The 24,738-nt window shown below is 46.3% G+C and overlaps 1 protein-coding gene across 1 annotated transcript; it reads right to left on the bottom strand.

The window, feature by feature from the left end:
* Nucleotides 1-2,579: 2,579 nt before the first annotated feature.
* LOC102851342 (chromosome unknown open reading frame, human C6orf222) lies at nt 2,580-18,142 on the bottom strand. Its single transcript, XM_006882172.1, has 10 exons — nt 17,536-18,142; nt 16,304-16,420; nt 14,053-14,117; nt 13,514-13,757; nt 10,012-10,073; nt 9,499-9,742; nt 8,505-8,636; nt 7,562-7,626; nt 4,958-5,221; nt 2,580-2,615 (listed from the first exon to the last, which is right to left on the bottom strand). Exons 1-10 carry the CDS (start codon nt 18,140-18,142, stop codon nt 2,580-2,582), a joined length of 1,836 nt encoding a protein of 611 aa, XP_006882234.1.
* Between the last annotated feature and the right edge of the window lie 6,596 nt (nt 18,143-24,738).

The raw sequence follows: 24,738 nt of genomic DNA, 5'->3' as shown, positions 1-24,738 counted from the left end.
GTGCCCAGCTGATCCTATTACCTCTGCCTCACCTCACTCTCTCAACCCTCAGTCTTCTCAGGGTAAGGGAATTAGACTGATTATGTCAGGATGCCTCTCGTGGACCTTCTTGAAGCCCTTTCAAAGCACAAGAATCTCCCAGGCATGACAATGCTCTGGTGAAAGCCTCTGGGGCATGGACTTGAGGAAGGCCCACCCTCCATAAAGTCTAGAGCAGGCAAGTCTGTGCGGTCACCAGAAGCAGAGACAAGAAAGACTGGTCCCCAGAGTCTTCCAAGAGAATCCGACCCTGCTGACACCCTGATTTTGGACTTCCAGCCCCCAGAACTGGGAGACAATCCATTTCTGTTCTTTAAAGCCACCCACTTGGTGGTCCTTTGTTATGGCACCCCAAGATTTAGCATCCCAAGGATGTGCCCCCTCAAAAGTGAAAAGCAGCCAGAGAGGGCCCCAGACAGAAACAAAGATGCTCATACCACAGTCCTGCAAGCACCAGGCTATCACGGATGTGCCAACTGTCCCTTCTTGCCAAACATCGTGAATAATCCAAATCATATTCGAGTACAGGTCTATTGCTTTATTTGCTCAAATAGTACCATACAAAAATGAGATTCAGATGCCAGCATCAGGAACTCATACAAATACACAGCTTAGAGAACATCATTACAAAGAAAAAACTGTACAAAAGGTTCCTGACCTTCATTTCAAAACTTTATTCTAATCCTTCACATTTTGGTGCCATGTTCCTGAACACTGCCTAAAATAAGTCCATAAATAGCTCCTCTCCATCCCCCTTCCCCCTTTCCAGAAGCAGCAATAAACACGAAATGACTTTCAGAATATGTTTGGTTGAACTTCCCCAAACCTCCTGTGAGCTGAAGGCCAATCTCACCTCAGGCTTTTCTGCACTTGGCTTTGCCCTCCTTACTCCACCAAAAGGTCCTCAATATAGAAATACGATTTCCACCAAGAGTAACAAGATTAAGTTTGCCTCCCAGGTTTTAACACTCTTTCCCCTGTGGTCATGTGCTCCTGGTAATGTCCAAGGGAGTCAGATGTCTGTATGCTTCCCTGCTAAGCCTGTAGGTAGATTGAGAACATGGCCAAGTGCTTACACTGGCAGTGAATCGTGCCATCTGAGTCAAGCTGATAAAAATGTTCATCTGTGTCAAAGGGAGAGCTTCCCTCAACCCACACCTCACCTTTCTGCAAACACAAAAAAGAGCCCCTTCCTCAAGACACTTTCCTGTTGTCAGCTGGAAGACAGCCGCCATAAATCTTTAAATCCACGATATCTAGAACGTGACCAGCCTCCTCAGCTAAAGTGCTTTTGAGCAGTGCATACCTGCACAGCCATCCATAGAGGCCCTGCGCAAATCCTTCTCTCAGTCCCTGAAGTCCACCCAGATTGCGGCTGCCACAAGCAAAGCCACATACATGGAACTCTTTCACAGCCATTTCCTCATTGGCCCTTAACAAACTCCATGAGATGGAAATGATGTGTGGCTCATATCAAGTCCATTTCTCTGGCTGACCTGAGGGACCCAGAGTTGGAAGGGGCCAAGAGACCATCTAATCCAGTGACTTCCCAGTCTGGGTCTGCAATCAGTGCCTACAGAGTTGAGAGGCATCAGTCCATATGAGCATCCAGCACTGCCCGCAGGATGTGTTGGATGTGTATGGTTAAATGCACCTGGATGTTGTGGCCAAAGATTTAAAAATTATTTTTAAAACTGTGGCCCATTTTTTAGTGTCTGGGAAAATGTCAGCAGGCCTTCTACCTGATAATAGGCATACTGTCAGCCACTGTGGATCAAGAATATAGATAGATAGATAGATAGATAGATAGATAGATAGATAGATAGATAGATAGATAGATATAGAGATAGAGATACAGAGATAGAGATGATGAGAGAGAGAGAGAGAGATTCGTAACTCTTTAAAGCAGAAGTGAAAACCAGGAGACTCATCTAAGAACACAAGTCAGTGCTAAGATTGGCTCCAGAATGTGAGTCCTGGCTCCTGCTCTAGTTAGTGTTCGTGCCCAGTGCCTGTCAAGTTAGCTCCCCCATTTCTTCCCTAAGCCCCAATTAGTGTTGTAAGCACTGGTTGCAGAATTCCAAACAAGAATCAAGGACTCCCAAGGAATGCCTGGCACCTTTTCCTGGTTCTCAAGAGGTTTCCCCTTGATCCATTCATCCCTTCATTTGATGAGGGCATAAAGATTGCTGTCTGCTTAGTGTCGTAAATTCAGCCACAGCATGAAGGCACTCACTCACTCCCTACAAACAGTTCCACATGATAGAGCTGTAATGGGTTGAATTGGGTCTAGCAGGTCTTCTAACTCCCAAAGTTCTTTTCACCCAACAGAACTTCTGCCTCTAGCTTCATAAAAGAATGCTTTGTGCTTTCTCAGTCCCAACAGATTCACAAGGTGCATGGCTGTAGAACGGTTATGCCCTCTTGTCTCCCATCAAGTCCCCGGAGCCTTGGATTGGGGCATTAGGAAGTCTTCAGAGTTCCCTCCTGGGTAACATTGCCAACAGCTTGGCCAGTTCAAGAGAATTTGGGTCCAGCTTTCAATCTGGACTTTGGCTTTCAGGGTTCTTGATGTTCTAGAAAGAGAAAAAGAATATAACTTTCAGCCACAGCCTAATTCTTTGCCTTTCTGTTATAAGATGTCCCCATGGCAAGAACTTTACCCAAAATATTCCTCCACTCTGGTAACAAGAGGCTTTCACCCTTCCAATACATCACACTAGCTCTCACCTCGAAGCCTTTACTCAGGCAGTCTCTCCACACACCAAAGGATTCTCCTGGTCCTTTCTTCTCATCTAAAGCTTCCCTGTTCTACAAGGTCAAACTCAATGCCTGCCGCCTCCCTGAAGCCTTCCAAGACCAGCTTGCTTTGTTGACCTCAGCTACCACTCATTTGCATGTAACTGCCATGCAGCTTCATCACTGGTGAGCAGTGTGTCTTTTATATTAACACATGACGTTTCAAAGCTCCACCTGCCACAGAATCACATTGTACCTTGTGCAACCAGGCACATTCTCTCAACTCTTATTGCTGTGGAGTGAGAACTAGCTCCTCAGTGACCCTCCATAGGGTTCCTGAGGCTATAAATCTCATGGGAGAAGAGCTATCTCTGTGGAGCAGCTGGTAGATTTGAACCATCAGGGAGGCATGCTCTTTGGGTTAGTAGCACAATTCCCTACAGATTGTGCCACCAGAGCTCCCTAGGCTAGTTTCTCTTTGAAACTACTAGTTGAATGGATGAGTGAGTGGACAAAAAGGAATGAATATTTGTGATTGTTGTTAGATGCCATTGAGTCAACTATGATTCAGAGTGGCCCCTTTTTATCAGGGCATACCATCAAGTTGGAACTGACCCATAGCTAACCTGTCAGTGGGTTTTCAAAGGCAATGAATTGCATGGGAGGAATATTGTCCATTTCTTCTCCCACAGAGCAGCTGGTGGATTAGAACCATATGCCTTTGGGATTGCAGTGCAGCTTCTAACCACTAGGCCACCAGACCTCCCCTTATGAAAACAGATCTGAGCTTTGCCCTATCCTAAACCATCCTGGCCATCTCTGATATGCTTGAACTCATTGTCACAATTTTTGTGTCATTCTGTCTTGTTCAAGGTCTTCCTCTCTTTCTCTCACCCCTCTACCTGAATGAACAGCTAGTAAAATCAGAAGACTAGGGTTTGGGCTACTGAGTATAGCAGAATTAATATTTCTACAATAACTAGCACAAAGAATTCTGATCACTCTTAAGTTATTACCTAACCCAACCCAGAGGGTAAATTATATGTGATAGACTCATTCTCCAACAGAGAAAAGAGAGGTCTAGGCCACATGACTTCCCACCAGGAAAAGAACCTACCATGAGGCAAAGCATTAGAATAGTGAAAGACAACTATCATGAAGAAAGACCAGCTTTCTTGAGACAAAAGGCTTCTAAAAACAATCCCAGGAGAACAAGACAGAAAATTTCCTTGAGTGATCAAAAACATTGTTGTTTTAAATGTCTGCTTTCCCAGGAGAATGTTTGGAGGTAGGAGTTCTATCATATTTGTTCAGTACTAACAAGCAAAATATGTTATTCCTTTCAAGTCAGATAGTCATTCTTTCAGTGGCTTCTATAGTATTGATCTGAATCAAATCTATAGCTAGTTTTCTTAAGTAAATTTGAAAAGGGTGGAGAATAACTGCTTATCAGAGTCTACCAGAAAATGTGAAAACTTGAAGAGTACTCTCTCTAACAGGAAAAATTCCAGTGTCTCTGGGGAAGGGTAATAATTAGGAATAGCACAAAACCAGTCAGAATGGTGAGGGTGGTGGACAGATAAGCTAGTCTTCAATCAATACAGGGTGAGTGAGGCCAGTGAATCACAGTCCAAAGAGCCTTGTCCTCAACCTTAGTCATCCCTTACTTGACATATAATCTTAATTTTGTTTGTTATTGACTTTTACATCAGTTTAGAATTGAGAAATTGCAAAATCCATTAAATAATGAGGGCAAACTAAAATGAAAGCCATTCCAATATTCTATACGGATATCAAAGAGTATGGAAATAAATAAGCAGAGCCAGATAAACAAAAAACCCAGCCGACTTCCACTGAGTCAATTCCCCCTCCATGGGATTTCCAAGGCTGTCAATCTTTAGGAACGGAGATTGTCCATCTTTCTCCCACCAGCTGGTGGATTCAAACAGCCGACCTTTTGGTTAGCAGCCCAATATGCTACACACTACACCACCAGGCCTCCATATAATGTTAACTATGGAGTAAAGCCATTAGGAGCTTGGAAAAGGATGGTCATTGTGGTTTAGAGTGGTCTCAGAAGACCTTGGATGGCAGAGAACTGTAAGGAGTTCCTACTTGAGGCCCACCGCATCTCTTGTCTCCTAGGCCACAGTACCACACTGTCCCCACCCTCCCTCACCTGCTGGGCCTTCCTGCAGAGAAACTGAGCGTAAGTGTTCTGATTGTAGTGGCCTGGTAGGCCTATGAGCCTGTGGACAGTGTGGCCATTATTGCCAGCAAATACGTTCACCAAGTCCGCAGCAAACTGGTAGCGTCTCTCATCAAGGTTTCTGTTGGGCTCAGGGAGATGGGCCTCCTGATTCTGCAAGGTAATTGCCAACTTTTTGAGGGAGGAGTCCGAGAGCTTGTAAAGAAACTTTTTAAAGCTGGGGTGTCTCCTGATCTGGAAACAGAAAAGCAGGCAGGCCATGAGTACTGATTACAGGCAGTGCCCCCACAGCTGGCTGCCCCTCACCCAAGCCTTGTGCCAGGGTGGGTGCCTCCCTGTCTGGGAATGAGCACCCTTGTTAAATTCCCCCACTGCCCTCAGACTCAGACTGCACCATGCAACATCCAGCTTAAGGCAGCAAGACAAAGTGAAGGGGGGAAGTGCAGGTATAGGGACTCAGAGAACTAATTTATAAATCCCGTTTAGTATGTGTGTGGCCTCTCTGGACCCCTGTCACCATTCCATAAAACAGTAGCCCCAGGGACTGCTGGCTCGATCAGCTCATGGTGACCCCATGTGGACCAGAGCAGAACTGTGCTCCGTAGGGTTTTCAAACACTGGTCTTCTGAAGTAAGGTCACCAGATCTGTTTGCTGATAGGTTTGAGCCACCAACCTTTGGTTAGTGAACAATTGCAAAATTATTTGCACTACCCAGCATCGCTGGTGTGTCTGACTGAGGGAGATGGTTTATCTATTTGATATAGAGTAGATGCTAGATGAGTCTTGGTTCTTATCCTAAACCTCTTCCAGTAAGCTGACTGCTCTTTTTTATTATTATTATGTCATGGTTCAAAATACATTAAGTTAAAAAAAAAAAGCTTCCTGCTCTTGATGCTTAAATGTCTCAGGTAGGGTTTTCTCAGAAGCAGACCTAAGGCAAAGACTTGGATACAGGTAGTTTATTTGTAAAATACTCCTAAGAAACACTGATGGGGAATGAAGACATAGGATGAGCATATAAAACAGTCTCCCAGGGGTCAAAACAGGAGCCTAATCCTACCAGGGCACTCCGAGGAGCCAGAGTAGAATGCAATTCTCAAGGTTATCCCCCTAAGGGCCCAAAAACCCCTTTTCCTAATTTCTGTCAAGTTGGAAACTATTCAGAGTTTACGTCTCAGCTGGTTTTCAGAGGTTGTAAATCACATGGGAGAAGATTGCCCACCTTCCTCCTATGGAGCAGCTGGTGGATTCAAACCAACTACCTTTGGGTTGGCAGCACAACTCCTTATCCACTAGGCCATCAGCACTTACTCAAGGGGCAAAGCAGCTGGGCTATTTGTACAGGTGTCTTGTTTTACGCACTTGGCATTCTCGCTCTTCACAGTTGTGTTTTTGACAGGTTAATGACCCTGGGTGGAGGAAGTCTATCAGCACCAATCTTCCCAAGGCATGTCTCTGTCACATTCTGGTAATTCTCATATTTCAAGCTTTGTCATAACGCTGTTGCACACTGCATAGTGTAAGCATAAATTTTATTGTACTGGGAAGCAAACAAAAAAATCATGTGGTTCGCTTGATTGTGGCTTGGGGTTTATTGCGGTGGTCTATGGCCAAATCCACAGTGGCTCCAGGGTGCACCTGGACACCAACTCCCATCAGCCACCGGTTGAGAGTTATTCACGGAGAAATGTCAATTCTAACCTAGGTGGGGGGCAAAATGCCTCTAGAAGGCAGTGCTCTGGCAAGGAGAGGCAGGTACTGGCAGCTAGAAGTTGGGCTGATGTCTGTAGTTAGGGTAAATGAGATATTAACACTGATCTGTTGGACCAGGGAGCTCCGGTGGTAAGAAGCTGCACTGCAATCCCAAAGGCGCACTGTTCGAATCCACCAGCTATTCCCTGGAAGAATCTCCTTCGGTGTGACTAACTTTGAAAACCCACTGGAGGGTCAGCTATGGGTTGGTTCCAACACCACAGCACACAACAACACAGATATGTGACCTGTACTCGTTCCTGACATCTCTTTAGGTGTCATTCACATGTGCTTTACAGAATAGACTGTGAGTTCTTCCAAGGCAGAGAATCTTCTCTGACAGGCTATCTAGCAGAGAAGGAAAAGCTACAAGCTTAAAAGACTTGGGAAACCACATCAGTGAAACTGTGTGGCCATGAAAGATAAAAAAAGAAAAAGAAAAAAGAGACAGAGCAGAGGCTGGGATCAGAGAGCTGGCAGACCAGGCACACAGGCTGAACGAGGCGTCCAAAGAAGGAGTGGCAGCCACTGGGTTTCAACAGAGGACTTGGGCTGGGGCGGGCCCTGCTGGCAGGGGAGCTACATACAGGAGCATCATGTTATTTTAAACTAACATTGATCTCATCTACTACATGTCTAGCATTTTTTCATACACTCACTAAAATAAACATGGTCAAGTAGGTATCAATCCCCCATTTTCTAAAAAATGCTATGACTCAGAGAAGTTAAGGGTCTGAGAATTTAGCTCAGGATAACTGGGTCAGTCGTGGGTAGAGATGAGGTCCCCAGGGTTGACTTGGAGAGGTCAGAGTGATCCTCACCTGCTCCCCCAACTGGCCATGCATTTGCTGAAGAAGAGCCACCAGCTTCTGGATGATTAACTCTTCTAAGGAAGAGAAAAAAGGATTGAAGGGCTGTTGACTGGAGGTCCCCTAGTTCCCTCTCAGTAATACAATTCTGCAATGACTTGTTCATAGATCAAAGATATGTGGGCTGAGCCCATGGATTAGTCAACCGTGAAAAGCAAAGTCAAGTCTTCCCCTAAACTAGGAGTGGGGAACATGAAAGTTGTGGTTTTGGTTTATTTTCTAGGAACAGAATAGGTCTTTGCATGAATCTGCCAGGTCCCACTCAAATTACTTTCAACCTCACTTGACAGATGGGAGAAACTGAAGCCTTATCCAGGACCAGCCAATCAGATTGCTAGGGGGAAACACGTGACTACTTGGTGAGGCAGGCATACACCATTGACCTGGGTGGAGAGCTTGGTTTACTCATATTTTGCCATTGTAAATATTCTGGAATTCTGTCAACCAGTTCTTAAACTATTGGTGGTTGAAATTGGCCACGGTAGAAATATTTACACCACAGAAATGTGCACATATTTATACCATAGAAATGTGCAAATGCTCAAAATTTTTTTTTCTCCTAAGGAGATTTTCCCCTAGTAATAAGTAGTTATGAGACATAGAGTAAGTCAGAAATTTTATATGAAAAAATCCAATCACACCAAAAATGGGAGTGGGGTGGGAGAGCCAAGTTAAAGCCCACAGAATCAAATAATAGTTCATAATAGAATAGTGGAGATTCTCTACTTTGTCCCAAGAGCTCTAGTTTAAAGGTCAAATCTGTAGTAGGGTCCCCAGGGGACTGGTCAGCTGGGGCATTGGTAACTTCTTTCCTTCCCAAGCCCTCCACATTCCCTTAGATTCAGCCTGTTCCATGCAAACGAGAATCACCCCACAGAGCAAGGGCTGTACTAACTAGATTCAAAGCCTCTGTCCATCTGAGGCTCCCCTTCTGGCTTGTGCCTTCTGGTGTGGGAGGATGGTTCCAAGGAGTCAACTGGCCCTCCTTCTGCAGGCAGCACCTTCTGGAAATCGCCATCCTCCCCATCTGAGGGCAAAAAAGTTGGTGTGAGTGGGGTTTACATCACCTCTGTCTCAAATCCACCAACACACAGCTGGATCTCAGTTCTGATAAGCAGCAGCACAGGCCCAAGAGTGCTCCCGGTTTTACCAGACTCCTTAGTCAACCCCTTCCTTGCCTCCTCGGACCAGCTTCTGAGGAGTTCACAGTCCTCTCTGCCTATCCAGAAATCAAACTCTTTTTTTCCACTAAACTCACCACCCTCCAGAGAGCTGGACTGTTAGAAAAGTAAACGTTTGAGCCAACAGATCCCACAAGGTGAATCCAGCTTCCACTTTCACTCTGTGGGAGTTGATCAAATCACTTAAGACTGTCTGAGCCTCACTTTCTCCATCTGTCAAATGGGAGTAGAAGACTGCTCTCACAGGGTTAAAAAGATAATGTATTTGTAAGTAAACTAGTATAAAATAAAAATTTTATTTTTTTAAAAAAAGAGATCATTTATGTGAGAGTGGCACATCACATAATTGCCAGTTATGGACAATTAAGTCAATTAGGAACAATTCATAATTGTCAGGGGAATCATTGTCTACAGTGGTCCCCCCACTTTGTGGTAGTGAAAAAAAAAAGGGAGAGAGCCATATCTGGTCTCTCTCCTATCCTAGGTCTCTGCATTTGCTTTGTTATCTTTCCAGGTTATTCGGGAACACTTGATAATCACTAATTTAGCACCATATTCGTTTGAGTGTATGGGGAGAGTTGTGGATAGTGGGTACCTCCCACCTGCTCAGAGCAAAAGCCAAGTCGAATGTGACTCACAATGGACCAACCCCTGCCCTGGGCCAACCAGAGGAGGCTCAGTGTTGCCATGGCAACACCACCCGCTCACCGAGGCTGTCGGAGATGGAGGGCCGATTTCCACTGACACACAGTGGCAGAAAGCTGGGCCTCTTAGGTGGTCGAGGGGCCTCGGAGCTGGAAGCATCTGCGGCCCCCATTCTCTTGGCCTCCTTGGAGCTGTACTTCTTATGAGAAAAGGCTCTCCTTAAGCTGGACTTCTTCTCTGTGGATTTCTTTCTGGAGGCTGGACCTGGGTTTTCCACAGCCACCTCTGGCTCCTGGGTTTGAAGTCTCTGTCGCAGGGGTGAGAGAAACTGTTAGGGCCCCTGGCCTTGATATGTGGTGAGGGAGACCAGCATTCCTGAATCAGTTTCACTGCGGGCCAAAGCCTGTGGCCAGACAGAAGAGTAACTGATGCTTGGAGCAGGCGAGAGAAAGACATAGCTCCTGCAGAGCTCAGGGGAAGCTTTGGGAAGAGGGACAGGGCCAGAGCTTTGGAAGAGTGAGGGTGGGGACACAGTATAAGTCGGGCCAGGCACGAGTGTTTGCTGAAGGTCCTCACCTTCTCTGCCCCTTGCTCCTCTGCATCTTGGAGTAGATCACAGATCTTCCGAATGAATTCATCTACAAAAGATTAAAGTGGTGGTTTACATTTTGGTACTTTGGTAGTAGCTTTTCTATGTGGTAATTTCCACTTCCTGTTAAGACCCAGGGGCCCTAGGAAGGCCAGAGTTTGGACAGGACTTCCTACAGCAGCCCTCCTAGGGTGCTAACAGCTTGTGTTTGTTTACCCCACCCCAAGAAAGCCTCAGGGGTGGCTCAAAGGCCAAGCAGGATTCCTGGAAATGCATGTTCACTTCTTCCTCCACCAGTGGGGTCTACAGCATGCCAGGTTAGACATGCCTGGTTTGCGTGAGTCAGGCAGACTGGGCTTCTGCCTCCAAGAGAAGGTACTAGGAGCCATCTGGCAAGGTCTCCTCCTACCTCTCATTCCACACCTCCCTAACCTTCTGCGTAGACAGGGCTTCTTCCCAGGTCCCCTTAAAGTCACAGATCCCAAGAAAAGCAAAGGCCAAAGGAGAATGAGGACTAAGTATTTCATACCCATAGAACTGACAGTGCTTATGTGACCCTTGGCCTGTCTCTGCTTAAGATAATATTATAATAATTCTGACAATAGCCACTATTAGTTTCTCTCCTATAGCTAGTGTGCTGTTTGAATCCTCTTATCAACAATTTACTTAACAATTGAGCTACTTAACAAGAAAAATAATAAATGCAGCTAACACTTATTACCTGCCAAATGTTCTAAATACCTTATAGATATTAACTCGCTTGTTGTTGTTGTTGTTGTTGTTAGGTGCTTTCAAGTAGATTCCAACTCACAGAAACTTTATGTGACAGAGTAGAACGGTCTAGAGGCTATTTCTGGAGTGTAATCTCTGGTGATTTCGCATACTACATGTTACACTATGAACCAAAAGGTCACCAGTTCAAATCTGCCAGCTGCCCCGAGAAAGAAAGATGAGTGGTCCCTCCTGTAAAGCTTTACAGCCTCGGAAACTTGTTGTCGTGTACTACCAAGTCGGAACCGACTCATGGCTGACCCTCCAAGCAAGAGGAGATTGTTCATCAGTCTCCTGTGGGGCAGCTGGTAGAGCTGAATTGTGTGCCTTTGGGATGGCAGCTTAGTTTCTTATCACTAGGCCACCAGAGCTCCCCCTCAGAAACCCTCTAGAGGGTCACTCTGAGTCAGACACAGCTTAATGGGAGTGAGTTTGAGTTTCCTGGTTTGAAATCTTTAGAGAAGCCGGGAACAAGGCCTTTTTCCTGCCGAGTTGTAGGAGGAGGTAGAACCACCAACATTTCACTTAGCACTTGAGCACTTAATTATTACACCGTCAGGTCTCCTTTTAATTCATGTAAAGCCTCGCAGTAATTCAAGGAGGGAATCCTAGTGACTCAGCAGTTAAGTGCCTGACTGGTAAGTGTAAGGTTAGTGGTGCTGTCACCATCCTCTTCATACAAAGGAGAGGCAGTCTACTGCTCTAAAACGTACAGCCTTGGGGACCCTGTGGGGCAGTCCTACTCTACACTAGGAGTTAAGATCAACTCAGCAGCAGTAGGTTTGTTTTTGGAATAACTTGGCAAAGGAGGTCCTGTCCTAACCCCCATGTTACAAAGGAGGAATCCAAGGCCAGAGATATGAAGTGATTTAACCACGTTCACATAGCCCCAAGGGGTCAGTTGTTAGATGCCACTGAGTCAAGTACGACTCATAGCGAGCCTATGAACAGCAGATCTGAACCCTGTCCTATCCTGTGCCGTTTTCATCATCTCTATCTCTGACATGCTTGAGCCCTCTGCTGCAGTCACTGTGTCAATCCATCTTGTTGGAGGTTTTCCTCTCTTTTGCTGACCTTCTATCTTTCCTATTATGTCCTTTTCCAAGGAATAGTCTTGCCTAGCAACATGTTCAAAATACGAGAGACAAAGCTTTGCCATCTTAGACTCCAAGGAGCACTCTGGCTGCAGCTTCTCCAAGATTTATCTGTTTGTTCTTTTGGCAGTCTATGGGATGTTTAGTACTCTTCTCCAACACCAAGAAGTCAAAGCTGTATTTAAACCCAGACCCTAAAGATCACTACAATCTCCTGAGCTCTTGCCATGAGCGATGTTTCCTTATGTTGTCAGCCTCTCCAAAGAAGGTGGTAGTTCTTTTACCAGTTTACAGCTACAGGGCACTGTGAGACAGGGCCTGAGCTGGGGCCACAAGGCTCCCTTCCCAGCTGCTACTGCACGCAGGGGCCAGGTCTGGGCTGGTCCTCATCCCTCTCTGTCTCAGATTCTCTTCTTCTAGGGGAGCCACTAGGTCAAATGTTCTCTGAGGGGTCGCTGAGGAAAAGGCACGGGAGTGTGGGGGGTACTGACTGAATTCCAAGGCTCTGTTTGGCTGCAGCTTCTCTTCAGACCCCTGGTTTCCAGTGAGGGGGTCCAAGGGGCAAGGACTCTTAACATCTTCAGACACGGCCTCTGGGACTGAAGGTTCTTCCAAGTCTGAGAGGCAAGATGAAAGGTGAATGTGTTAATATCTGACACCCTGAAGCTAGCCCCAAAGTGAGTTCCTAGGTTAACCACCCCAAGCCTGCTGTGGGTGGGGAAGGTGATCTGAGGGGCGGGGCTGGGTCTCTGATCTGCTGACCAGACCAAACTGTTTACCTCTCTGTCCTTCCATAGTGCTCTCTGGTTCTGCTTCCTCTCCTGACTCCCCGCCTTTCCACCATTTTTGCCTGGTCTACAAGTAGTTGCCTCACCTACCGCATAATTATATATCCTGACCAGAATCCCCTATCATGAAAGTATCTCCCCTCAAGGCCTGAAACCTCACCACTACGTTCATTCTCTGGTGTCAAGCACTGCCTTTTTCCTAACTCTAAAAATGCAAATTCCCTTATCTGGGGTGACTTGTCAGGCTCTTTCCTCCCGACTTCCAGGATGAAATAGTTCCTGTGAGATTCCTTCTCCCTTGAGCTCTGCCTCCATCACCAATGGGACATGTGATTTTGAACACAACACTTTACCTCATGTGTAAAACATGTCTTCATAAAGAGTCTGTGAGGACAGATTGAGCTACAGATTCACAATAAGGGAGGGTGTGTGTGTGTGTGTGTCTTATTTTACAGCTGAGGGAACTGAGACTTAGAGATGGGGGCGGGCGTAGAAAGCACAGGTCAGCAGTAAAGGGTCCTGCCTTGTGGGCTCCAGCTCTTTCCTGCACACGCTATCCCCACCAGGGTATGCAAGCTGGGGCTATGCACAGACGAGTGTCGTCGGGTCCCTGAGCAGTTTCCATTCCAGGACTGCCTAGACTTCAGGGAGGTTTTGTGTGTGGCGGTGGATAACCTGCTGATATCCAGCTCTTCTCTCCTCCCCAAAGATCTCCCCACACTACTTGGAGCTGAATTAAAAAAGTCAGATCTGGGATGACTAACTCCAGCCCTGAGGAAGGTTCCAGAGCTGGAGGCAGCCTCAGTGTTGCTATGGTAACTGCAGAGCCAGCTCACCAGAGCTGCTGGAGACGGAGGGCCGATGGCCACCACCAACACACAGCGGCAGGAAGCTGGGCCTCTTGGGGGGCCGGGCCTCGGGGGCAGGAGCATCAGCAGGCCCTGCTCTCTTGGGCTCCTCAGATCCAAGCTTCTTATGAGAAAAGGCTCTTCTGAAGCTGGACTTCTTTTCTACAGATTTCCTCTTGAGGACTGGGCCTAGGTTTGGAAGAATCACCATAGGCTGCTGGGTTTTCAGTCTCTGTGGGAAGACAAGAGAAGTTGACTCAGGGCCCATCTTATCTGGATGGACCCTGACCTGAGGAAAAGAGGAAGCAGCTTCAGGAAAACTAGGAAAGCAGCCAAGTGCTAGAGCATGGCCCCAGATGAGGGGAGGTGACTGAGTCCAGAGCCTGGGAGGACTGAGGTCTACCACTGGGGGTGAGATGGGGTTCAAGGGTGAGCAGGGGCTGGAACTGGACCTGGAAGGACAGGCAGAATTTGAGTGAGGAGAATAGCGAACCCCTGGGGGGCTGCATGGATGGTTTACTCCTCACCTCTTCTTCCCACTGGTCTCCCACTCTCTGGAGCAATTCCACTATCATCTGGATAATAGCATCCTCTACAAGAGAAAAAACATGCCTAGTTAGTTGGCCTTTCCAGATGCCCAGAGGACTCTTCCTAAATTACTCTCTTGGACTTCTGAGATCAACTTGGGACTGCAGGATTAGGTAAGAGTTCTCCTTCAATAGTTCCTCAGGCCACAGAAGTTGGGGGAGGGGGGGTGTGGGCAGGCAAGTCCCACGTGGCAGAGACTGGTACTTCTGAGAGAGGGTTGGAAGCAGCTGGAAGAACCATGAGGTAATAAACCAAAGCAGAAGATTCAGGTCAGCTGGGCTTTCAATGTGTACCCCTGTAATTTCTTCTGAACGTCATAATTCTGTTAATGATCTGCTTTGGGTTCAGTAGGCTGGGTGATCTTGAATAAGCTGGTTAATTTCTCTGAGCCTCCATTGTGTCACCTCTTGAAATGTGGGTTGAAATCCTACCTTCCTCAAGAAACTGTGAGCCATCAAACGAAGAGCTGGGCTTGGAAACACTTTGTAAGGCTGATAGTCTGGTTTGCTAGGATAGGGAAAGTGGAGGAGATGTGGCCTCACTCAGGTGAAGAACAAGAGGACATGAGCAGACATGAATCAAACAGCCTGCCATATACTTGCTCAGCCTCACTCCCAAGGTTACGCAGAGAATACACAACAATGCCAACAGTTGTCTTTAGTATCCCAGCCAAACTGCTCAAGGACAATATTCCCAGACAGACCTTGCTAGCTGCCAGCTTACCGTTTACACAGAAAGAGGAACAAATAATGCTGTTCTCAGGCTGCCTGCATTTCGTTTCAGTCTCCATTTCCCTCCTTCAGGGACCTCTGGAAGCCTAGGGAGCTGCACTGCTGACCCAAAGACAAGGGCTTTGAATCCACCAGCGGCCACTTCGGGAGGAAGATGGACAATCTCCTTCCGTGCAATTCACAGCCTCTGAAAACTTGCTAGAGGGTCAGCTATGAGCTGGTTCCTACTCGACAGCAAAGAGTCGCTGTTGTGTTTGTTTTCCTCTCACAGAGAGCTCTGGGGGCAGTCTATAGGGAGTTCCGCTGCTAGCCCAAAAGTGGAGCCTCTGGCGGTTCGAATCCACCAGCGGCTCTGAAGGAAAAAGATCTCATTAATTTAGAGTTTCCAAAAACCCACTAGCAGGTCAGCTTTGGGTCAGTTTCACCTCCACGGCAATGACTCTCCATTTTTTACTTTCCTATTCCTTATAAAGCCATCTTGGCTTTGTTCTTTGACTCAGTTTATCAGCTGACAAAATAACTAAGCAGCCTGAAAGATGCTTGTTAAATAGCTTGGCTATTCTTTGACAGACCCCTAACTCCTTCCCTGCACTTCTTCTGAAAGCATGTCCATTCCAAGCAGGGAACTGGATGAATAGGGAATGATTATTGGCTTGGCTAGGTTCAATGGTGGTATTGTGGATGAATCTAAGAATGCCCTTCGTTTTGGAAGATGCATGCTTAAGCGTTTAAGGATGAAGCCTTGTTTTACCTTTTAAAAAGGTCAACACATATGAAACAAATGAGTGCAACAATGCATGGATGGAAACCCAAAATCTCTGTAAATGTTTATGAAAATTAATAAAATATAATTATAGAAAAAAAAACAACATATGAAACAAATGAGACATTGTGTTAACCATTATTGAATTTAAGTGAAGTACATCAGTATGAATTGAACTACTGTTTCTATTCTTTTGTATATTTTTTATTTCTTTCCCCCTTATTTTCTTTTTAGCCTTTTGTACATTCTTTTTTTTAACTTGAGGTAAAATTTTGAATGGGAAGGGGGAAAAGTTTTTTTTAAATCCTATGGCCCTAAATCTAGTCCCTGGTAGCACAAATAATATGCTCAGTTGTTAAGCAAAAGGTTAGAGGTTCACAGTCACCCAGAGATGCTTCAAGAGAAAGGCCTGGAAACCTGCCTCCCAAAAGTGAGTCACTGAAAATCCCAGAGAGTGTATCATTAACTCCATGGCAACTTGGTTTTTGCTTTGTCTTTTTAGTATAAGATGCATCCCCAGCTCTCATTCTGATTTCTAAGACTCCTTCCTGTGACACTCTAAAATCAATCAGCACGGCCAGAAGCACCAGAAGAGCGGACAGCCGTGTACAGATACTGACAGCAACTGTCCGACGTCTCTGAGTCACTCAGAGCAATTGGGCCCAGCTGGAGGTCACCAACTAGATTCAGACTCACTCTCAGGTTGTAGCTCCTCTTTCCACTGGTGGCCCGAGCACGGGCATGATCCATCCCCAACTCTGGCACTTCCTCCTTCGGTGGACAAAGGCTCATGAAAATCAAGATCATCCTCATCTGGAATAAAGATGAAAGTGAGTAAGTGAGGGCAAGAGGAGAGTCATTGATCAGTGTCTGACCTTGTGAATCAACATGAGAAAACAGCACAGGGGCCAGAGCTGTGGCCACCTTCAGGTCTAACAGAAAAATCAAGACCAAGTTTTCAATTTGAAAAGAATCTGTCTCTCTCCATCCCTCCTCCTCTTTGGGTCTCAGCTACCCATTAAGATCACAGTGAGTTTCTAGTTCTACAGAGAAAAGCTCCGCCTCTCCCGCCATATGCTTGTGGGGCATCTTAGAAATCCATTTGCAGGGTCAGAAAGAACGGGTCCTTGGAGAATGGCATCATTCTTGGAAGGGTGGAGACACAGTGCAGGAGAGGAAGGTCCCAGATGAGATGGATTCACATGGTAACCGGGGTGATGGGATTAGGTGTGAGACTAACTCAGGATAGAGCAGAGTTCAGAGCTGTTGTACATGGGGTCACTATGAATCGCAGGCAACTGGAGGGCACATAACAGGACTGGCGTGAGGGGCAGGGCTTTCCTCTCCTCTGACCTCTGTTTTTCCCTTCCTCCCAGAAGCAGACTCCTCAAATGGGAATATTTCATGACAACTAACACTTACTGAGCACTACTCATATGACCCTTGAGTGCTCGGTACTGCAGTGGTTAAACCCTCAACTGCCAACTGAAAAGACAACAGTTCGAACCCACCAGCTGCTCTGCGGGAGGAAGATGGAGCAGTCTGCTTCTGTAAAAGATGCACAGCCTTGGAAGCCCTATGGGACAGTTCTAATCTGTCTTACAAACTCAACTGTGTGTTGAAACCAACTCAACGGCAATGGTTTTGATTTTTGGTTCAAGTCACATAACCGCTCCATGAGACAGCAATTATTATCTCTATTTTATCAATGTAAACAATAGCAGCTCTAAGAAGAGAGCTGCCAGCCAGTGTGTGGTGGAACTGGGGTTTGAGCTCTAGTTCTCAACTCTTGTGCTATTCTCCTCAAGAGTCCCCCCCACCTCTGTGTTCCCTGTGTTGAGAGTTTTGAGAAGCAAGCTTCGAGCACCCTAGCCCTTGGCGGAAAGGAGGTGTGCAGGAGGGTAACCCTTCATCTGGCATGTGCTTACCCCCGTGAGCTGGGTCATCCTCCTCAGGGTGTCTGGCCTCCTGGCCTGTGGCTTCCTGATCAAGACCTCCCTTCATCTCCTGAGCAACATGCTTCTTGCTGCTAATGTTCTTCTTGCGTCTGGACTTCTTGTCGTGGGATTTCTTCCTAACAGTTGGCTCACGGGAAGGTACAGGGGACTCCACAGAGTGAGAGAAACCTTCCTTCACCTTTGGATTCCTGCTGGCCTTTTCTTTGGGTTCCTCAGGGCTTATCCTCAGGAAGAAGTTGACGAGGGTTTTCAGCCACCCAGACTGGGTCCGCCGTTGGGTCTTGTCCTTCTTGATGTCCTGTGGTAACCTCTGCTCACTGAGGATAAACTCACTGGTCTCCTCTGGACTGAGGGCAGCAATCTTGGTGTCCTGAGCCTCCACAGTCTGAGCTGGGCTCTCAGAACATCTGGACCCATCGCTGGCTGTCCGGCGAAGCACCCTCTTGCAGGGGGCCGTGTGCAGAGAAGGGTGCAGGCTATCCCGTGACTCCAAGTTCTTCCTGGGGCCCTGTGACCTGTCCAGAGACTCGGCTCTCCTGTCGAGCAAAGTCTTCCTCGGGCCCCGAGAATTCTCCATTGCACTACAACCAAAACAAATAGCATTCTTAGAAGAGGCCTCTCAGAAACTGTTAAGATGAACTAATTATTTCCTTGACTGATGGGCACATTCACCTTCACCCATTAACAAGTGTCTCATTAACCTCTCATACTAACCCTTTTCTGCAGTTATTATCTCATTAAAATTCCTCAACAACCCTGACAGGGAGGAGTGAATTGTTATGCCCATTGTACAGACGGCAAACAGAGGCCATGTCCCACATCTCACAGCTGGTCAAAAGCATAGTCAAGACTGGACCCAGCATTGCTAGATGCCCATAGGAAGACAAACTAGGATGTAATGAGAAGATAAGTCAGGAGAGGAGACAGACCCCATGCAAGGGTTTGTTTATGTTTTAATGTTCAAAAAAAGGAGCGCTTAGGTTATAACGAAAACAGCAATACCTGCCACTGATAAACTGCTGTCACATGGTTGCGCTTCCAAAACAGTCAGGGGGAAAGATTCCCGCCCCCCCCCCCGACTTAGTCCATAAGCATCCACTGTGTACCCAGAATTGTGCTCAGTTCTGGTGTCATTCCAGACCACACCAGATGTCACTGAGATGTCATTCTGACTCATGGAGACCCCCCATGTGTCAGAGGAGAATTGGGCTGTGTTGGGTTTTCAATGGGTGGTGTTTCTAAAGCAGGTCAGCAGGTATTTGTAGGTATCTCTGCATGAACCCGAACTTCCAGCCTCTCAGTTAACAGCTGAGGGTGTTAACTGTTTGTACCACCCAAGGACCCCACTTTCCATACTATAGATATCATCATGGACACTAAACCCTATGTGCCAGCAAAGAGAATATCCTGGTCTCTGTCACCCCTCTATCTGCTCTCTTTCATAGCACATGGTCTTAAGTGAGGGTCCATTTAGGTTGCAGATCTATTTTAAGATCAAAGGAAACTAAGCCAAAAATATATGCTGAACGATGCCAAGGTTCCCTGCTTTTTCTGTATGCTCCCGTGGCCAGGAGAAATTGGATGAGGTTGGCAGATAAGCCTTTCAATGACAAAACCAGCTGAACATACCGAGACCTTTTTGTTCAGCTCAGCCCCCGCTTCTGGTCTAGCTTGACTTGAAGGCCCAAAACAAGAAGGACTAGAGCATCTGTACCCAGTTAATGGAAAAAGAGGCAGAGTAATGCTTTAAGAAGCTGTCATTGCTATGGAAACCATTTTCACCACTGGCCACAGTGACCTATCACTTTCAAGGGACATATCGCTACTTCTAATCAAAGCAGCAATATAGCTCCACAAGACACGAATGTACCTTTCTTAAAGAGCATTGGTGGTATAGTGGATAAGCACTTGGCCACTAACCCAAAGATGACAGGTTCAAACCCACCCAGCTGCTCTGTGGGAGAATGATGTGGCAGTCTGCTTCTATAAAGATGTACAGCCTTGGAATCCACGCAGGACAGTTCTACTCTGTCTTACAGGTTTCTATGCATCAGGATCAACCTGATGACAGTCAGTTTGATTTGGGGATTATTTGATGATGACTTTTGAAAAAATCTGCCTTGATATGCCCACCATCTCCCTGAGATAACCAGAGTCCAGAGGAAGATAAGAGGTAAACCCAAAGGTAATTCTGGTGGCCTAGTGGCAAGAAGCTGCACTGCAATCTCAGAGGTCTGCAGTTCAAGTTCACCAGATGCTTTGCTGGAGAAGGAGGGGCAATTTCCTTCTGTACCAGTCAGATCTGATTTGACCAGACACACACAAAAAATAATTTTTTTTAAAAGAGGTAAACCCAGCAGTTGCTGTAGCCCCCAAAATAAGGCAAGATGGCAGGGGCATGCCACCTTCACCATCCAATAATATTTCCCAAGGAAGAGGGTGTTGGGATATGCCACAGCCTCCTAATTCCACCATCCCTGGCCTCTTACCATTCATTCCTCTTCACACCTAACCATGTTTAACACTGTCCTGCTGCCTTCTTTTTGCAACTCCTTCCCCTCTTGTTCTCCATCTGCCTCTCAGATTGCTCCTCCTCTATCTATACTGCCCTAATGATTCTATCGTCAAACATTTGTGACATCCCCTCCCCATGGCTCCAGCCCTGGAGATGGAGAGTTTCGTGATTAGCCAAGGAGGGACTATGCTGCCAACACCCAGAGAAAAACCACTCTGTGGAGCTCCTGCGTGGAGGGTGTGCTCTGTCCGTTCTGGGAGGATCACATTTACATATTAACCAGTTACCATCCAAGTGACTTACTCATCACGCCACCATGTATCAGCATAGAATGGTGCTCTGCCATGTGTTCAATAATTGATATTTCTTACATAGATTATAAATCGTAAATCACAACTTTTTTAAGGTGTCTCAGGGTGAACTCAAACTTCCAGTCTTTTGGTTAACAGCCAAGTGTTAGCCATCTGCACCTTCCCTAACCACAAACTCAAGGAGCAAGGTGGGACAGTTGTAAGGTGTCAGGCTGATAATGTTAAGGGTAGAGGTTCCAATCCACCAGGCACTCTGAGGGAGGAAGATTGGCAGTTTTCCTCTTGTAAAGATTTACAGCCTCAGAAAACTGAGGGAGAGTCGACTAGGAGTGAGTTTGGGTTTAACTATAAATTCTACATATTCTGAAATTAAATGGTTCCAGACATTTTGATCATAGAATTCTGTCTACTTGAAATTCATCAAAACAAGCTTTCCCTTTTCCTTATTGGAGGGATTTGTGAAGGGTTTTTTTAAAAAAATTTCTTTTTCTTTGCCCAGACTAACCCATGCCGTGTGAGCACCTGGGAGCCCGCCCTGCCCAGGACCGACTTCTAGACCAGCAGCCAGCCACACACGCCCCTGCATCACACCAGCTACTCTCATAAACTTGTTTATCACCCTGGCAGCGGGTGAATTTCAGAGCAAAGTCCAAATGAGCTCAGAAATACCCACCTGATTGGCAGACCGCATGACTGCTGATAAGATATAGATTGGTGACGTATTTTAAAACAACAATGAGCAACCAAAAGAAAGAATCACAAAACTGACCTTAAGGTATTATGGACTATGGAACAGGAAATTTGCTTGTTTTTCTGAAGCAAAACATTCTGCCTTGTTTACTTTCTAAATTGTGCACTGACATTATCTATCAACTCGTTTCCAGTGTGCTCAGGAGATTGCTTGATCTAACTGCCCTGGCTCAGGTTTCACATAGGTTTTACCACTCCCCATTCTCACGTCTATAAACTCCACAAAGCAGCAAGTTAACAAATACTACACCACAATATATTTAGTGCCCAAGACAGATTGTGTATGTGGTCACTTGAGGACAGACCCACAGATGCACATGTCACAGAGAAACACGACACAGGACCTGGACACAGACACATTGTTATTGTTGTTATTGTTGGTACCATCAAATAGAGATGACTCATAGCGAGTCAAGAGGTCTGAACCTTGCCCACCCTGCACTGTCTCCATCAAGCTTCAGGCCACTGGTAGAGTCACCATGTCAGTCCATCCTGCTGAGGGTCTCCCTCTCTTTCTCTGACCCTTCACCTTTCCCAGCATGATATCTTTTCACAAGGCCTGGCCCCTCCTGACAGCATGCTTAAAGTGTGTGAGATCAAGTTTCACCATCCTTGCCTCTAAGGAGCACGCTAGTGATACTTCTTCCAAGGCTTGTTCTTTGGACATATGGCATATTCAGTGCTGTTCTCCAGCATGACAATTCAAAGGCATCAATTCTTCTCCTATCATCCTTATTCATTGCCCAAGCATCAGATGCAAAGAAGCAGTTAAAAAAACCATGACTTGTATCAGACGGACCTCATTTGTGCTCTTGAGCACACTGGATAGGTCCATAATTGTTACTAGGTGCTCTTAAGTCAATTTCCAACTCATAGTAACCCCATGTGACAGAGCAGAACAGGGAGTCACTGTGTCTTTCTCCCACAAAGACGCTGGGTGGGTTCAAATGAACAGACAGCTAAGTGCTTAATTGTTGTACCCCAAGCACGCCTTCAAAGACTCATAACACCCTGTGCTTTCCCTATACCAACTGTAAGAAGAGAATTAACACTGAGGCTACCAGTATGGTCAAATGGTTAACATGCTCAGCTACGAACCAAAAGATGGAAGGTTTGATAAGCACCTCAGAAGACAAGCCCTATGATCTACTAAGAAAATCAGCTCTTGTAAACTTTAAGGGGTTGGAATCCATTCAATAGCCACAAGGTAGGCACGGGGTTAGGGGGGCTATATAAGGTCATTGTTTACTGCTTACACTCCCCAGCTAAATTAAAAAAGACCAAACCTGAATTTACTCTGGTGTCATCACTTCTGAGGGATTATCAAGGTTGAAGGAGGAAATGAGTTCTATCCATTGACATTGAGTTGATTCAGACTCACAGCGACTCCACAGAACAGAGTGGAACTGCCCTTAGGGTTTCCAAGGCTGTCATCTTTACAGAACAGGCTGCACTTCTTCCTCTCACAAGGACTCCGTGGATTCAAACTGCCTAACTTTTGGTTAGAAGTCAAGTACTTGACCACTGTGGTGGTTTGAGGAAGGCAGCTCACTTTCTGCTGGGCTGCATGGCATTCAGAGAGACTTCCCCAAAGGGCTAGAGTAGTAATGATGCCTGTTTAAAGACTAAGATATACCTGTTCTAAGCCATGGTAGTCTCAATTGCTTCCTATGCATTGGAAAGTTGGACAATGAATAAGGATAACAGAATTATTGATGCCTTTGAATGATAGTGAAGAAAATGAAATATTGCATATATAGTCAAAAGAACAAACAACTCGGAGCTCTTGTGGCTTAGTGGAGGCAAGGAGCTGTGCTGCAATCCCAAAGGCATGTGGTTCAAATCCACCATCCACCAGATGTGCCACTCCACTGGAGAAGGAGAGGCGATCTCCTGTGCCAGCTGGATCTGATTCAACAGTACAGAACAGGGGAGGGAGGGAGGGGGAGAGAGAGAGAGAGAACAACTCTATGTTGCAGGAAGTGAAACCAGGGTGCTCCTTACAGCAAGGATGGTGAAACTCATCTCACATGCTCACATGCTTTGGACGTGTTTCCAGGAGGGGTTAGTCCTTAGGAAAAGAGATCATGCTGGGAAAGGTAGAAGACCCTCAATAAGATGGGTTTACCAGGTGACTATAACAATGAACTTAAGCTTGATGGAGATGGGCAGGGTGGTGCAGGACAGAGCAAGGTTCAGCAGTGCTGTTATTCATAGGGTCATTATGAGTCATAGTTGACTCAACAGCACATAACAACAACAAATCACCTACATAACCTCATTGATCTTTCCCTTGGACTGTGAATTGGGATAGTTGTCAGGGAACTGAGGTTCTAAGATGAAGATGCTTGACCAGCTAGGAAGCAGAGAGCTTCTCCTGTGTCTTAAATCCCTTCATCTCTCTTCCAGATCAAACAGCCTTCTATAAATATAGACAAACACACCCAAGCATACATGCACCAAGGGCTGGCAGGTGAGCATTTTCTAACATCACACTGGCTGAGAACTATATCTACATGCACGCCAATGGAGTCAGATACGCACGTGTGCTCATCTAGAGTTATTGGTGTCCAGATGTAATGATTGTAAACAGAGCCTGGGATTCACAGACCAGAGCAGGAAACTGGGTCAGTGTGCTGGAGGGTCTGAGCCTACAGTCTGCTCCTCCTGGTGTCATGGGAGATACCACTGAAAAACGCCTGTGAGTCATGCCAGTCTAAGCTCAAACACTTCCACTTGGGCTCCTGTCACTGTGTGGCCCCCATCCAGCACCATGGTCACATCTATAATGAGGACTAACACAGTTTGCTTGCCACACTTCCTCACAGGCAGTGTGGAGAAGCCCGTCAATCTCCCCTAGCAAGTCCACATGGAAGGGATGGAGCAAGACAATGTAAGCATGTCTTCCCTCCTTTACACATGGACCCCACCTGTGCCCTCGCACGCCTCCCAGGCATTATTACTATATGCCATAGATTCAACTCCAACTCATAGGGACCCTATATGATAGAGGAGAACTACCCCATAGGGTTTCCTAGACTGTAATCTTTGTAGGAGGGAGCACCGGCGGCCTAGTGGCAAGAAGCTGTGTTGCAATCCTGAAGGCACGTGGTTCCAGGCTACTAGCAGATTGCTACATCATTTCCCCACAGAGTAGTTGGTGAGTTCCAACTTCCAACCTTTCATTTAATAGCTAAGTTCTTTAACCTCTTCACCACCCAAGCTCCTTCTACAGTATTAAATCACTGGCATCAAGTTGAAACGAAATCATAGCTGACCCTCCAACAGGTTTTTAGGAGGTTGTAAATCACATCAGAGAAAATTATCTTTCTCCTGCAGAACCACTGGTGGATTCGAACCAACTCCCTACAGACTATTCCACCAGAGCTCCCTTCTTATATAGTATGTTGTTTTTGCTGTTGAGTCGATGACTCAGCTGACCATTGGGTCGGAGGCAGTAAATTGCACCGGAGGAAACTGCCTATCCTTCTTCTGCCGAGTAGCTGGTGGATTCGAACTGAGTGCCTTTGGGATTGCAGCACAGCTTCTTACCATTAAGCCACCGTATGCCACATTCCTGGCATGTAAACTTGCAAT

The sequence above is a fragment of the Elephantulus edwardii genome, unplaced genomic scaffold (genome assembly GCF_000299155.1).
Source record: "Elephantulus edwardii isolate Elephantulus edwardi_28Jun2011 unplaced genomic scaffold, EleEdw1.0 scaffold00017, whole genome shotgun sequence".
Taxonomy (NCBI): domain Eukaryota; kingdom Metazoa; phylum Chordata; class Mammalia; order Macroscelidea; family Macroscelididae; genus Elephantulus; species Elephantulus edwardii.
This window is presented reverse-complemented; position numbering and strand designations above follow the sequence as displayed.